At 48.0% G+C, this 16,965-nt stretch overlaps 1 protein-coding gene across 1 annotated transcript; it reads right to left on the reverse strand.

The window, feature by feature from the left end:
• Positions 1–372: 372 nt before the first annotated feature.
• On the reverse strand, positions 373–5,652 carry LOC120297785 (maestro heat-like repeat-containing protein family member 1; the record flags this gene model as incomplete). The annotated part of the gene is made up of 5 exons (XM_039320801.1): positions 5,437–5,652; positions 4,793–4,909; positions 3,089–3,211; positions 2,228–2,377; positions 373–536 (listed from the first exon to the last, which is right to left on the reverse strand). Coding segments are annotated over exons 1-5 (689 nt in total), but the record flags the coding sequence as incomplete, so codon positions are not given.
• Positions 5,653–16,965: the final 11,313 nt, after the last annotated feature.

The following is a 16,965-nucleotide window of genomic DNA, read 5'->3' on the forward strand; positions in this document are numbered from 1 at the left end:
GATATGTTAAAGCTTAGAGGCCACAATAAACACACATTCAGTCCTTTGAAGTGTGCTGAATGAAGTGAGGGCCATAAAGCCCCTTTGCTCTCCCCCTTTTCTCCCTCTTATGGCAGAATCCAGAGAAGGCAGAATTGGGAGTTTCTATGTTTGATAATTAAAGATGAAATATAATTGGATTCTGACAGCCAGATTCACTTAACGACCATGTGACTAATTAACAGCTGTGATTCGGTTAACAACGGTGGCAAGACAGGTCGTAAAATGGGGCAGAATTCACTTAACAATTGTCCCACTTAGCAACAACCATTTGGGGCTGAATGGCAGGCGAGGAGAACCTGGTATATTCCATAGAATTCCATCCAAATTCACTTTCCGAAATAAATTGTCCCGGGATCACCTGTCCCCCCACTTACATTTATATTGAGGGCCAGTTCAGATTTGTGGGGTAAATGGACATCCTGACTCTTGGTCTGGACAAGAGCCTTGGTGATCCTGATCACGGACGTCAGGAACGCTTTCGTCAAGGCTTCATCCTGGAAAAGGCAGAATCCAATTATATTTCATTTCTAGTGATCTACTATGGAAAAAACCCATTTCTGCTCTCTCTGGATTCTGCCATACTACGAAGGGGGAGGGGGATGAGCAGGGGGGGGGTTTATGGCTCTCACTTCCTTCCTTAAACTTCAAAAGGACTGGATGTTGATGTCAGAATTTCATCAAGAGGACTGACCATAACAATATGGCCATCGCCTTTCATCTACTCCTCTCTGAAGTCTCCCTTTTGCCGGCAGTAAGGGAAAAGGGGGGGGGAATTGTCGCCCGGAAGAACTGTGGGGTGGGGGCTGCTTGGGAACACTTAAAACATTGAAGGATAGGAGAGAACTCCTCAGATCCTGCCTAGAACGCCTGCAACCATCTTCTCTTAATAAAGATGCCTGTTGGAAGAGATATTCCAAGAGTTCTGTCTTCTTAAGATGTAAAGTCGGGTAGGTCCTTACACAGGGTGGATAGAGGAGGGTTAGAGGAAACCAGAAGGAAGCACTGATTGATTTAAACCTCGATGCAGCCAACCATCTTCTGTTGAACTCTGAGCGGCTGCCAATCAAAATATCACCTGGACGTTCTGAGTTCTGGTTCTGCCTTAGGCATGAAAGATGGCTGAGTGATTTTGGCCAGTCACCAGGAGACTCTGAGTTTTTCTTCCATCTTAGGATGAAAGCCAGCTGAGAGACTTTGTGCCGTCACCCAAAATGGCGAGTTCTGGATGGGTAACTTTGGGCCAATCACCAGGAGACTGTGAGTTCGAGTCCCGTCTTAGGATGAAAGCCAGCTGAGAGACTTTGGGCCAGTCCATCTATCTCACAAGGTTGTTGGGGGAAGGAGGGAAGAATATTATGCTTGTCCGCTGCCTTGAGTGTAATAAAGGCGGCTTGACCCTCCAATAGATAAATGAACAACTAGCATTTAAACATCTACTCTGCAATCGGAATAGGGGGCGAATCTGAATTAGAGGCCTAACTGGGGGCTGGAGGGTTCCTGCTGATCCAGAGATCAGGATTCTTCCAAGCAACTCTGTCGTTCTACTCTCTTCTGCCTCTAAGATGGGCAGTCAGAGAATTCAATAGAGGGGGGTCTTTGTCGCTCAGGGGTGGTGCTCTGCGAGCCAGCTGGATTTCCTCAGACATTCCTTGTATTTCCTCACTAGCAATGCAAACCCAGATAAGCGGTGATTAACACCAGAGAAACTATTCAGTGGTAAACAAGAGATGAAGGAAATATGAAGAAGAAAAACAACAGTCCTGCCGGCATTGACAGGGCAAGCCACTCATATGTAGAAGGAGAACAAATCCCACTCCCTTCTAGCACTGATAACGTTACCTAGTTGGGTAGGGAAATATCTGCAAGAAAACAACTAAGCAGAGAACACCAAGGACTCTACTGTCCTCCTTCTCCTTCTCCTCCTTCTCCTCCTCCTCCTCTTTTCCCACAATGCACTGATAACATTACTCAGCTGGGTCATGAAATGTCTGCAAGAAGGCAACCCAGCTAAGGACTCCAGATTGTCCTTGTTCTCGCAATAAAGAGGGGAAATAATGAAAGGCGATTCTGGACAATAATCACAGGAGGTTCTTTTTCCATCTTAATTCAGCGGGAAGACCGGTGACATGACTCCCCCCTTTCTGAGAAAAGGGCAAAGAGAAGCCCAGGGTGGAAGCCAGCCTACCTTGTTCCTGGTCCAATACTGGAAGAGAATCTCAGAGACAATGTGTTCCGCTAAAGGCATCAGGTCCTCTGGCTGGGCTCCCAGGGCTGCGTGGCCATAGCACAGGATCACGGCTGTGCGAATTTGTCTCTCAAAACAAGAGTGTGGGTCCTGTGATTACAAAGACGGGGGGGGAGGAGTCAACCTGTTCTCCAAAGCACCAGGAGAAGAAGCAATGGATGGAAACTAGCCAAGGAGAGAAGCAACTTGGAATTAAGGAGAAACTTCCTAACAGTGAGGACAATTAACCAGTGGAACAGCTTGCCTCCAGAAGTTGTGGGGCTCCATCACTGAAGGCTTTCAAACAGAGACTGGACAACCATTTGTCCCTGAAAGAGCTCTGAGGCTGGATCAAGTCCTGAGACCTATTAGATCACCGTTCTGGATCCCAAATGGCCCACTGGATGTCTTTGGGAAGTCCACATGTCTGGCCTCCAATTGGGGTCCCTTTCCCACCTCCACACTGAGGTCCAGGAAGTGGTCATCAACCACCGGAAGGGATGAGGCGATAAGAACTATTCTCCATCATCCCTCGGTCCAATCCCCTTCTCAGTCAGAACAGAAGAAGCTTCTTGGATGAGAAGTGAAAGGAAGGAAAAACAAAGTCCAGTTGCCTTCTGAAAAAGCATCTCTGGGTCTACTGGAGATGTTTGTTGGGGCAACTCATAACCTCCTCTAGCGTTATAAAACAGCCCTCCGGGAGGTGGAGATGGAGAATTTCCACCTCCCAGCGCTGGTAACACGTTGGACTTTCCTTCCCAGAATCCCCCAGCGTTCTTCTGTCCTGAGTCTCAGACCTTGCAAGCCCATCTCTGGCCTTACCTGAAAGGGGGCTTCTTGCAGAGCAGGTTTCTTTGCACGCACAAAGTGGCCAACCTGCCTCAGGGCCACCAGGATCTCAGGAAGATGGCAAAAGGCAACCACTCCGATGGCTTCAGAGATTCCCTAAGCAAAGCGATGCTTGCGAATTAGGACATTTCAACATTTGACCCGTCATCGTGTGTCTTTATTGCAGGCTGCTTCTGTGACAAAGGCTAAGCAAGAGCCACCTCTTCTTTGCTCTCGAGGTGAGCCACATTCTGGAGTCGTTTGCTCCAAACAAGAGTGGTCCATGGGTCAAAAATAGAGGTCTCCAAACTTTAAGACTCGGGGACTTCAACTCCCAGAATCCCCCAGCCTGCAACTTTTAAGACTTGGGGACTTCAACTGGACAGCCATTTGTCCGAAATGGTTTCCTGCCTGAGCAGGGGGTTGGACTCAATGACCTCCAAGGTCCCTTCCAACTTTATTAGTATTATTATTACTATAACTCCCAGAGTGCTGGCTGAGGAATTCTGGGAGTTGAAGTCCACAAATCTGAAAGTCGCCAAGTTTGAAGTCCCAGGATGGAACAATTGCCGCATTGTGGCCACCATCTTGACGCTTGGAGCCTCCCTGTGGAGACCCAGCTCCAGTCCTTCACCCTCTGCCTACCTTGTTCTTCCTGCCTCTCTAGGAATAAATTTATGAGCCAGTGGAAAAAGGATCATCCTCTTTCGGTCAAGAAGAGTCACTGATGTTATCGTCTTATTATTGTTAATATACGGGTAGTCCTCATCTTACAACCACCAGTGAGCCCAACATTTCTGTTGCTAAGCAAGACATTTGTTAGGGGAGTTCTGCCCCATTTTACGACTTTTCTTGCCAAGTTGTTAAGTGAGTCACTGGAGTTGTTCAGTTAGTAACACAATTCTTAAGTGCCTCTGACTTCTCCACTGGCTTCGCTCTCCAGAAGGTCGCAAAAGGAGGATCAGGTGACCCTGGGAGACTGCGACTGTCACAAATAGGAACCAAACATCCAAATTTTGGTCAGGTGACTCTAAGGATGCTCCGACGGCCGTAAGTTGGAGAAACGGTCATAAGTCACATTTTCAGTGCCGTCCTAACTTTCAATGGTCACTAAACGAACTGCCCTACTAACTGCACCCTTCTTTTTATTCCTTCCAAGCTTTGGGAGGGTGGATAGGAATTAAATACAGGCAGTCCTCGACTTACAACCATTTGTTCTGTGACTTTTCCAAGTTAGAGCATCCTTGAAGAAAGCAAATTTAAAAAAGGCATTGCAGGATTCCCTTAACAATTGTGGTGATTCACTTAAACAACATAGCCCCAAAGGTCACAAAATCCAGCACAATTCATTTAACAACTGCCTTGTTTAGCAATGGAAATACCAATCCCACTTGTGGCCGTAAGTTGAGAACCACCTGCAAAAGGAGAGCAATCCCCTCTCCCTTCCAGCACGGATGATGTTACCTAGCTGGGTAATGAAATGTCTTTTAAAAAAATGAAATTCAGAGAGCACCAAAGACAGTTCTCCTCCTCCTCCTCCTCCTCCTCCTCCCCACAAACCCCACTCCCTTCTAGCACGGATGATGTGACCTAGTTGGGTAACAAAAGGTCTGCAAGAAAGCCACCCGGCTCAGAGAGCACCAAGGGCCCCACACAGTTGGAGGGCTCAGCCCCTGCAGAAACCCCACTTCCACTCACTTCTCTGTCTGTTTCTTCTTGAAATGAAAAACCCAGAAGACTTTTCAGTTGTTCCTTGACCAGGTCTTTCTGTCTCGAGTTGCGTAGTTTCACCCCGTAGTATTTGTAAAGCGAAATCTGAAGGTTGGGAAAAGAGTCAGGGAATCGTAGGGAGGTCCACCAATGGGTCAGGAAAAGGAAAAGGGGGACAAACTACGCTCAGAAATGGGCACCGTGTGGTCAGCTACTAATGAAGGAGAGAAGCAACCTAGAGCGAAGGAGAATTTTCCTGACAGTGAGAACAATCAATCTGGCCTCCAGAAGTTGCAGGTGCTCCATCACTGGAGGTTTTTAAGGGGAGACTGGGCAGCCATGGGTCCAAGATGGCATGGGGATTCCTGCCTGAGCAGGGGGTGGGATAGATGACCTCCAAGGTCCCTTCCAATTCTGTTATGCTACTATTCATTAGTCTGTCTAATCTCGAAGAAATGGTGGAACGGAATCATGAAAGGAACGATGCCAAAGGAGGGACAAAATGAAACGTGAACGACAAAAATGAAAATAATTCTTTAAATCATTGGAAGGAAATGAGTTCGCATTGTGTTGGCGTTGTGTCTAGGACAATTGTGCCCCCCCCCCCAAGGGGAAAAGCTCAGCATATTTACCTTCTCTTGAGGCAAGAGATGGGAATGACTTTCTCGGAGCGCAGACTTCTGGTGGAGGGAGGGAAGTCCATCCGTTTTCCTCCTGGGCAGTTGGGGGCCTGCAGAGATCTGTTGAGGCAGCAAGAAGGAAGGCATGGAGGCAAAGCGAAGGAGCAGAGGAAGGAACGGGTTCTCTTGTGTGTTTCCAAGGAAAGCATCCCTTTCCCTTCTGCCTCAGTTTACTTGACTTTTCTAGCCGGGACAGACACAAGGCACGTAAGAAGGACCCTCCCGCGTTGTGTCAGCTGAAGCTGAGGCAGCTTTGGAGAGGAGCTGTTGGAAAATCTCTGCCACAAATTGTGAGAACACTTGTCCGCATGAAGACCCTAGATTTGCTTCCTCTGACTGGAAGGACAGGCAAACAACCCGTCTCCAGAGGTTGCTGGCCCTTGATTTACAGCCATTTATTTATAAGGAATAATTTACAACCGAAAGAAATGACTTCTGACCGTTTTTCGCACTTATGACCATTGTGCGGTCATGCCATCAACATTCGGATGCTTGGCAACTGGCATGTACTTGTGACGGTTGCAACGTCCCGGGTCACGTGATCCCCTTTTGCGACTTCCTGACCAGCAAAGTCAAGGGAGGAGCCCGATTCCCTTAACAACCCTGTGACTAACTGAACATTGGCAGGGGTTCAAAGGTCGTCAAATGGGAACAAAGCCCACTTACAAAATGTCTTGCTCAGCCCCCTAAAACCTGGGCGGAGTTGAGGTTGTAAGTCAAGGACCCCCTGTACAACTCCAGTCTCCCTCCCCCTGGCTGGCTGGCTGGCTGCGCAGGCAGGAACTGAGGTTAGTTCAGCAGACGGAAAAGACTATTTGCAGCTCAGGGTTGTGAACTGGGGAGCCCTTATGCTCTCTGAGCTTTGCACATGTTTCAGGGCCAAGCAAGGTAACATCATCGGTGCTAGAAGGGTGGGGAGGGGTTATGGGGAGGAGGAGGAGGAGGAGGAGGAGGAGGAGGAGGAGGAGGAGGAGGAAAATGGTGGACAATGAGAACTATGGGCTTTTTTCTTGCAGAGTTTTCACGATCCAACTAGGAACACCATCAGGGCTCCAAGGGAGAGGGTTTAGAGAGTGGAGGAGAAGAAGGGGAGGAAGAAGGAGGGAGGAGAGAGGAAAGAGGTGGGAGGAAGATGGTGGAGAACGAGGAGGACTATGGGGTCCTTGGTGCTCTCTTGGTTGTTTTCTTGGAGACGTTTCATGACCCAACTAGGCAACATCATCAGTAGCAGAAGGGAGTGGCATTTGCTGTCTGTTTATACCCAGTAGCCTGCCCTGAATAAGCAGGGAGCGAGCCTCACACCCACTAGCACTGATAAGGTTACCCAGTTGGGTCGTGAAACGTCTGCAAGAAAACAGCCCAGCTCAGAGAGCACCAAAGGCCCCATAGTTCAGCACATTCTCCACAACCACGTTCCACTTTGGGATACATTATCTCCACGGAGACAGCCCTTGCTTCTGCACCCTCTCCGGGATGGACCCCTGGAATCCCCCTGACACAAACCAATCTGCTTACATGCAGGGAGGGACGAAGATGCTCCAGGATGGTATCTAGTATTTCCTTTTCATCCATCTGCTCCAACATCTCTGTCACAGATCTGCCGTTCAGTGGCTCCTTGCTCTCCCAGAAGGTTTGGAAACATTGGTCGGAGAGTTCTGAGAAGGAGAGAGAGACTGGGATTGACGATGGGCAATTCCACGGGACAAACCTTCCCAAAAGGAGGAGAAAAAAGGGTGCGTAGGGGAAGACCAGGCTGAGCCCGAGGGAGGGAGGGAGGGAGGGAGGGAGGGGTCCAAGGCGTCATTAGTCACAAGTCCCTTCGCGTCCGCAGGAGATCTAAATCCAGCCCAACTTGAATGTGTGTCTTTCTGACCTTTGTGGAATGGGACAACTCGCCACAGGAAAATGTAACAATTCAATTTCATTATTTAAAATAAATAAAAAATCATTTTAATTCTTATCGTCCACATTTCATTCCTTTGCCATCCTTTCTTTCACGATTCTCTTCCACCATTTCTGTGATATTAATGTAACCCGCAGTGAGTTGTCCCTCGGCTAGTTGGCCACCGACGTTGGCCGTGGCGAGTTGTCACAGGGACCCTTCCCCTTAATGGCCAGCTGGTCAGGTTCTTGTAGGGAGCTTCAGCTTGCCATAAATCTTCATGCTCATTTTGAAGTGACTGAACCTTTACAGCATAACAGAGTTGGAAGGGACCTTGTAGGTCATCTAGTCCAACCCCCTGCTCAGGCAGGAGACCCCCTGCCATTTCTGACAAGTGGCTGTCCAGTCTCTCCTTGAAAGCCTCCAGGGATGGAGCACCCACTGCTTCAGAAGGGAAGTCGTTCCCCGATTAATTGTTCTCCCTGTTAGGAAATTCCTCCATAGTTCTAGGTCGACTCTCTCCTTCATCCGTTTCCATCCAATGTTCCTTGTCTGGCCTTCGGGGGCTTTGACCCCCTCCTCTCTGTGGCATCCCCCCAAATATTGGAACACTGCTATCCTCTCAGCCCTGGCCCTTCCTTTGGCTTGACTGGCCCAAAGTCACCCAGCCCGTTGTCATGCGTATAAGGCAGAACTAGAACTCACCACCTCCCTGTTTCTGGACGGGTGTCTTAACCACAACCTCTAAGTGCCTTTTGCCTGAAATCTATTGACTGAATTTATTTATAGGTCATGTTCCCAGACACCCATCTCGGCGAGGCACTCTGGACACTGTGCCGTGTAAACAGCATATAAAGCAGCGTATAAAATTCGCCATAAAATATTAAGATTAATTTAGGATGACATTTTTTAAAGAAAAAATGGTAAGATTGCAACATTGTGACATTCCAAAGCAATAAAAATCCCAGGGTCTTTGAACAGGACAGAGCTGGAAGGGATCCTGAAGGCAGGAGACCCTATCCTGGGGGGACGCTGTATATTGGTATATCAATACTGGCAATCGTTCAAGGTGGGTGAATGAAAAAGGCGGAGGGGGGGGGCTCTCGTGGTACCAGCCAGCCCCGGGATTGTGTGGCCCTTTGTGCCTGCCACCCAAAGCCACACAGCCAGGTTTCGACCGCTTTGTGAAAGGCGAAGAGAACGGGGTCTCCCCTCCCCTCAGAGGGCAAAGGGTTTCCTGACAGAGGAGCAGCAGGGGTAGAGAAGGCCCCTGCCCAGACCCCACCGGCCGACCTTCTTGGACTGAGGGGGTCTGTGGCCTAAGTTCTCTGCCTGAGGAAGAACGGCTGCAGGGGCTGGGTTGACCCCCCTCTTCTTTGTGGCAGCCCCTCAACTCCTGGACCGTGCTCCCCCAAGTCCTCCTTTTCTTAGGACTGGGTCTGGCCCAAGGAAAGGAGGACTTAGGGTCACATGATGCAGTATTTGAGGGGCTGCCACAAAGAAGAGGGGGTCCCCTTATTTTCCAAAGCACGGAGGGCAGGAGAAGAAGCCCTGGAGGGAAACTAACTTGGACTAAGGCGAACAGTGAGAACAACCTATCAGTGGAGCAGCTTCCTTCATCCCTGGAGGTTTTTAAGAGGAGACTGGACAGCCCCCTGTCTGAAATGGCATAGACTCTCCTGCCTGAGCAGGGGGTTGGACTAGAAGACCTCTGAGGTCCCTTCCAACTCGATTGTTCTGTAATAAACAGAGAAAGAACTGTACCCAAGGGGTAGGTAAACACCCTGAAAGAGCTCTGAGGCGGGATCAAGTCTTGGGACCTATTAAATCAATGTTCTGGATCCCAAATGGTCCCTTCCGGCTCTATTCTGATTGATGGATTGATTAATGGATGGATTGACTGATTGATTGACTGATGGAAACAGTGGGATGGGCTAATGTGATAGGACAAAGCTGCTTCCATAGATAGCCCAGCCCTGCTCTGTGTGTACCTGGATATAAAGGCAGGAGGGCCTTGGAAGGCCTTCTCCCCTGGGATAGGCTGCTCCTCTGAGACCTTTCCCTCTCCGGCACCCTTGGCAAGGCCACGGGCTCTTTCTCGCCTTGCTGGTCATCCGCCTGAGCAGTCCCTGGAGTGGTCCTCAGGGTTGTCCTTTGGCCCAGGTCGGGGAGCACCAGCGCTGGAAGCTGAACCCTCTTCCTGGCCTGCGTTGGAGCTGCGGAAGACTTCACAAGCAGAGGCAGGAGCTGCGTGGTTCTCCGAGTGGCTGCGTCTTGGGAAGTGGATGGGTGGGAGCCAGAGAAATGGGCTACCTGGCGGTCCCACTGCTGCTGGTCACGATTGACCTGAAGGTTGGACTCCTTGCTGTCCTTCTTCTTTAGCAATGGCAACTTGGTCAGCCTGCGACTCATCCTGCCGTGAAGAGTGAGGGCTAGAACTGGAAGCAGACCCTACCAATAAAGGAGAAGGTCTGTAACTGGGTTGAAATGAGGGGTCCTTGGTGCTCCCATCTCTCCTCGGGTGTCCAATCGTACGTGGACATATAAAGAATTATTATTCTATTCTATTCTGTTCTGTTCTGTTCTGTTCTGTTCCACTCCACTCCACTCCACCCCACTCTACCCCACCCCCCACCCCTATTATCTTTAATAGGAGGAAAGATAATCTGCAGAATCAAGGTTTAGTCTTACCTGATCTTCTAATCTTCCAAACTTTGCAAAGTTCTTCTCTTCACTTGATGGATTTCCACACTCTCCTCTCCTCTCCTCTCCTCTCCTCTTCTTTCCTCTCCTGCCACCTCCGATCTTGTCCACTCTACACCACTCTCCTCTCCTTAGCTCTCCTCCGATCTTCTCCAATCTCGTCCACTTCACTCTCCTCTCTTCGACTTAAACACAGTGCGACTCCTCTCCTCTCCTCTCCTCCCACCTCCGATCTTGTCCACTCTACACCACTCTCCTCTCCTTAGCTCTCCTCCGATCTTCTCCAATCTCGTTGACTTCACTCTCCTCTCCAACACAACAGAACACAATACAACTCAACTCCCTCCTCTCCTCGCCTCGCCTCAACTCGCCTCAGATTTCCTGTCCTCAAGCTTGCCTTTATATATCTGCCCTCAGGGGTGACATCACAGCATTATTGATGACCTCACAATGGGCAACTGATATCCTGACCCCAGGGGCCTGTAAGGACCCAGCTCACTTTCCATCTTGAGAAGACAGAACGCCTGGAAAGTCTCTTCCAACAGGGATCTTTATTCAGAGAAACCGATTGCAGGCATCCTAGACAGGATCTGGGGGATCCTCTCCCACCCTTCCGTGTTTTAAAGTGTTCCCAAGCAACCCCATCCCACAGTTCTTCCGGGCGAGTCAATTCGGCAGATTTCTAGTTGTCAAGTCCAGGGAAATATAGCATCAGTCCGCTCCATCAGCACGATCACTTATTTTCTCTTTTCCCAGATCCCAGGCATTGCATTCCCCCCCCCCCACGTTTCCCTCGCTGCCAGCAAAGGGGAGACTTTCAATGGAGGTCTGGAAATGGAGTTGGGGTAACTGGATTTATTTTTTATTAGGTGAGAGGTTTTTCTGCTTCTCCAGCAGTTTCTTCGGTCTGAACCATTTGGATAGAGGGATTCTGGACAGGCAGAGAGCGGTTGGAATGTACCAACTCCTGAACTTCTTAGGGGTCATTATGGGTTCATGTGTTCTTCCTGGGGGCCGATGAGAGAGCAGCCCAGAAAATGGGGGACAGGTTGTGTCTGAGGCCTCCGTCTCTGTTGAGGGAAGGAGCCTCTGCTTTGGCACCAACGGATTCTCTCACTCCTCTCTCAAACTATGTTCCCTGCCCAAATGTGGGTGTTGTGTCCCCTCTGAGCCCCAATCACAGCCAAGGCAGGAATGTCTTTCCTTTGGGGCTTCTTTCCCACTTGATCCGATGATGGCCGGGAAATGCTCCTCCTGAGCCCCAGGCAGGGACCCCAGAGAGAGAAAGGGGGAAGAAAGGACCTCACAGCACCTCCAGGGCAATTACGAAGGGGGAGAGCAAAAGAGACGCTGCTTCTCTCATGCTGCAGCTTGTGGGCAAATCAGCCAGCCGTGTGTGGCAGCAGCCAGCAATGCTAATGCAACCCTTGGTTGTGTAAACAGAGGGATGGAATCCAAATCACGTTAAGTTTTAGTATCCCTTTATAAGTCCTTAGTAAGAGCATGATAGCAGCATTCTGGTATTTGAGGGACTACCACAAACAAGAGGGGGTCAAATTATTCTCCAAAGCACCAGAAGGCAAGACAACAGTTGGAAACTAATGAAGCAACTTGGAATTAAGGCGAAACTTCCTAACAGTGAGGATAATTAACCAGTGGAACAGCTGCCTTCAGAAGTTTTAGGTGCTTCATTACTAGAGTTTTTAAGGAAAGACTGGGCAGCCATCTGTCTGAAACGGTATACCATCTCAGACAAGTGACCGTCTAGCCTCTTCTTAAAAATCTCCAGTAATGGAGTGCCCATGATTTCTGGAGGCAAGCTGTTCCACTGGTTGATTGTCTTCACTGTTAGAAGTTTCTCCTTAATTCCAAGTTGCTTCTCTCTTTCGTCAGTTTCCAACCATTGTTTCTCGTCCTGCCCTCTGGTGCTTTGGAGAATAGTTTGATGCCGTCTTCCTTGTGGCAGTCCCTCAAACACTGGAATACTACAATCATGTCTCCCCTCTTTAGACTAGCCAAACCCAAGTCCTGCAGCTGTTTTTTGTATGTTTTAGTCTCCGGTCCTTTGATCATCTTAGTTGCTCTTCTCTAATTGGTTTCCAAGCTCTCAACATCTTTTTTGTGATACGGTGACAAAAATTGGTTGCAGTGTTCCAGGTGTGGTCTTACTAAGGTTTTATAAAGCAGTCCTAATCCTTTTAGGCAAGTCTCATCCCAAATTTTATATTTTTAGAAAAAAATGGGAAATAAAATTTCTCTCCAGGCACAAGGAATTTTAAAATTAGCTCCAATTCAGGTTTAATAGATGCAGCTCTGATATAAAAGAGGCCCTACTCTTAACATTGGCAGGATTCAAGGGTGCTGATTGCTTCCTTGGTGTCAGAAGACATGGAGCACCACTGATATGTGTCATCAACCTAGAGTGGCACCAAACCTCATAGGTCTGGGAGACCCTACACAGCAGCCTCTGGAGACCAGAGGCCATGTTGAAGGACAGAAGAAGTCAATCCCCTTGTTACTGAACTGTCTTCACCCAGCATCCCTTTCTGGAAATGTCCTGATAGGAAGGACCACAACCACTTCCGAATGTGCCCCCAAAGATGTATCTGTGATATTTCACTAACATGCTTTTCTCCAGCTAACCATCCTCACATGGAGCCGTGCAAGAAGTTCAGAAGCCCCAAAGGACAAGTTACCTCCCTCTGTGATTTTCAGAATATCAGTCTTTGAGGTCCCCATTGGAAAAGTTGCTTCTCCCTGTAATAACCACCATCCCGTCCTTTGAGAGCTCTCCTGCTACTTCTCCCGAGTGATAAATCAGAGTGATAAATATGCATCAGAAAAAGATAAATGCTCTGTGTGGCCCAGGTTTTGGAACAGGCGGGGTCTGTCTGTGCTCTTGAATGTTCCTTTCTCTCCTTTTCGGGTGAAGCTCCATTCGTCTCTCTCTGGCATTTCCCTCTTGAGAAACTACTTCAAAATCGTCTAAATCTTGTTTGGAAGCTGGAAGGCGATGGATTCAGCCCTAGGAATGATGGAGCTCTGGCTTCTGGTCCTGATGCTGCCCGCTGGGTTTGGAGCCCCAGGATGGAAAACATTCATGGAGCTAGCACAGGCCAGGAGACCATCTCATTGGCATAATTGTGACTGAACAAGTAATGTGGGATAAAACGTTGCCTTTCAACACGGCTCCTTCTAATTGTTTTGATTAGGAAGTCATTTAGGGTGATGGAGTGGCATTCCCTTCTTTTGAAATTCTGGTGCTCTTCTTTTTTTCTTCTTATTTCACTTACTCTTATATTGCAGGACCTGTCTAATGTCATGAATGACTTGTATTTCCATGGCTTCTCTTTTTTGTCGATTTTGTGGAAGAGATTCAAATCCAAAGATGGGGCTGAAAAAACTGTGAACACTCCAGATTATTTTCCTCTCCCAGTTCAGTCCTGAGTTCATCACTTGAATAGGGAATTATATTTAAAGTGCTGATTGAAACAGTTCTAGTTGCCTCAGCCCAGCCTATTTACGTATTTGTATAACTGCTCATCGGTTTGCGATCAATAGGGTCTACTTAAGGCTCAGTAGACTTGTGGATACAAAGTGGATTAAATTTTTACAAAAGCATTTGTTGTTGCAATTGATAATAATAACATGAGCATTTTTTTACACTAGGATTCCTTTAGGTCATTCAAAAACCCTACAATTAATTTTTGCCATTCAAATGGTCAACAAGAATTCCCAGCTCCTGCACAATCTCACATTTGTCTACAACATCCCTGATAACTATCTGAACACTTTATGGACTTCAGGTGTCTTGCTGGGTCTGCTCTCCACTGGAGAAGCCAATGTCTCCAACTATGGCTGCAGAAGGAAGGACAACCTCGTGACCCTTCTTGATGGAGCCTATAAAGTCCCACAGGTTTGTGTGTGTTATTCTCCATTTGGAAAAGTGAGTGAGGAGAGCATAGCTGAGCAATAGATCCAACCATATCTTCTCTATGGAATTCAAGAGCTGCTTTTCACTATATTAGCAAACAAGTCACCTTTTAAAAATCCTATTATGTTCATGTTCAAATTCATTGTATACATATACATATACATACACATATACATATATTATATATGCAATGATAGAAAATCCTCGAACTCTGGGAAGGATATAAATCAGCTGTTTATTGTTAAAAAACTAAAACAATAAAAAACAACTATTTACAATACTAAAAACAACCTAAGCTTTTGCTGGTCCACTGCCAGCCTCATCAGAGTAAGTGTCAGGGGGTGGGGAGTTTTCTTATAAACCTTGCGAACTCAGTTTCTTGCCCATTGACCATGTGATAGGGCTGTCCGTCCTAATTGACCGTAATTGCCTCAGTTGTCCTGCCTCCCCTCGTTTGCATTCCAATTTCACAGCCTCCTTTCTTCCCATTGTTTCTTTCTCCACCCTTCCCATCCTTGTCAATCCTATCTTTCCTAATGTTGTTGCTGTTGGTGTATTTTCCAACCGCCCCCCTGGGCAATCATTCTGGGTCGCACATCTGTGTCCGGCATTATAGGTACCTTTAATTGCAGCTTCCCCCCTGTTTTTCCCATTTATCCAACTGCTGTTCTTTCTTCTGCTGCTTATCCCTATCAGCCCCGTTCCCTCTGGTTTCCCTTTGTGCTTAAGCGCTTGTGCGCACAGTAGCCTCCTGTCCCACTGTCTCGTCCACATTTGATCAGCTGGGGTGACTGCCGGATCGCTCCCAGATTCACTTCGTCATCTGCGCCCAGCAGGTGGCTATCTGTGTGCGGGCGTGCACATGTGTTGCGGCATTCTCCTCCCCGTCTCATCTGTATCCGATCAGCTGGTGTTCCTACAGGAATATTTGCAGGACCATTCCTCCACTGGTCGCCCCGGATGGGAGGTCATTCGTCTTGTTTCTCCTCCCCACGGATCACATTACTCTCCTCCGGTTGTCGTTCTCCCTCCTGCTTACCCTCAGCAATTTGTCGTGCAGCCGGTCATCTTTCCATACAATAAATGCCTTCTTTAGTTCCTCTCCTTGTGAGTGCGGTCCACATTCTGGCTTGCTTTTCATGTGTCTTTAGTGCCTGATATACTGGGGGCAGCTCTGTGTGTCGGTTGATCGAGCAAGCATCCAAGCCTCCCTGAGCAGACATCCTCCTTTAGCGGCATCCTGGGTGATGGCTTCCACTCCCATAAAATCAAATGAGTGGCCATTGCTGATCATGTGTCTCCATATCTGCGAGTACTGCTCCTGCCTTCGTGGACCCTGGTTTTGATCCATTTGGCCGTTTCCCCCATGTAGTTACACTGGCAGTCCTTGCAGTACACTCTAAATGCCACAAAACCAGGAAACCAAGTGAAGAGATGGTTGGGGAAGAGCTTGGCCAACTCCATCATCCTTTCTTCTTCTGCTTTCCAAATTATCATCTGCTCCATTTGTCTGGGACTTTCTTCTCCCTTCCCTGACTCTGACCCCCACTTCCAGCCTGGAGAGATCATCCTGCAATGCAACGAAGGGTCTGTTGTCATGTTCTACATCCACCCTCAGCTACATGGGCTTCCTGGCTGCCATCTGCTTCATCACCAGGAATCCTGGCCAGGAATCTGCCTGGGGCCTTCAGTGAAGCCAAGCTGATCACCTTCAGCATGCTGGTCTTCTGCAGTGTCTGGGTGACTTTTGTGCCCACCTACCTGAGCACCAAAGGGAAATACATGGTGGCTGTGCAGGTCTTCTCCATGTTGGCCTCCAGTGCTGGTCTGCTGATCTGCATCTTCATCCCCAAGTGCTATATTATCCTTTTGAGGCCAGACCTGAACACAAAGGAGCAGCTTACGACCAGAAGAAATGTAGAAATGTGATGCAGAGGAATTTCATCTCTCGGCACATTCCAATAGGTTAAATCTAGAAAATGGTTCAAGCTGTTCTCCATATATGAGTTGGTGAATGTTTTTTCTTGAAATAATTAAAGAGTGGCTGGAAGATTGTGAGGAAACAAATTTTTGGGGAATGGAAGTATGGTAGCAGGATAGAAAGATGGAAAGAATATATAGAGCAACCTTAACACACTTGTTTCTCAGTACATTTTATTCAAATTGCTCTGGAACTCAACTGAAATGTTTCTTTTTATTTACACAATAATTGTTTCTTGGGGATAGGAAAGTAGATGGCTGAGGATGTGACTTGAGCCATGTTAATTATGAATATTTATGCTTACATCATCTATTAAATATGCATACAGGTAATTGTTATTTTGTCCTCCTTTCCTGAAATGTATAAATATTTGTCTGTGGGATTTCCTCCCACTATTTTCTACAGGGAAATTCCTCTAATAGACACTAAATAAATAATAATGGCACTGAGCCTGGATTATTGGCTGTTTATGTCCTGCGTTTCATTCCAGAGAAACTGGTGTCAGCAGTGGGATTCACAGTCTTCGATCTGTGACCAGGGACCCTAGCTGGGGCTCCCCTGTAGGATGAGTGCTATGAGATTGATCTCAAGTGCCAAAGGCACTGTTAGGAATGTGTGTAAGGCCTCAGTCTGTGTCTAAGAGCTTGTTGTGGCTGGGGGAGTTTGTCGAGTGTATGTGGTCCTGTCCACTTCCGCTGCCCTGGCCCTGCTGCAAGCTCAGCTAAGTGAAGCAAGGAGGAATTTTGCTTTGGAGTGGGGAGGGGGACCTTTTTGAGACTGAGCTGGACGTTCTGTGCAATCTCCCTTTTTCCTATTGTCTGAATGGAGGAATTGCCTGAGCTGATCCTGGGCAGGGAGGGAAGTGGATAATGGCGCTCAGACAGACTCTGATTGGGGAAGGACTCTTTCCCGAAGAAAAGATTGGGAGTGGGCTGGGAGTGGGTCCAGCGCCCTCACTGGTGCCTTCACAGGCTGCGAAAG

This window comes from Crotalus tigris, unplaced genomic scaffold (assembly GCF_016545835.1).
Source record: "Crotalus tigris isolate CLP2741 ecotype Arizona unplaced genomic scaffold, ASM1654583v1 scf7180000023700.154260, whole genome shotgun sequence".
Lineage (NCBI taxonomy): Eukaryota > Metazoa > Chordata > Lepidosauria > Squamata > Viperidae > Crotalus > Crotalus tigris.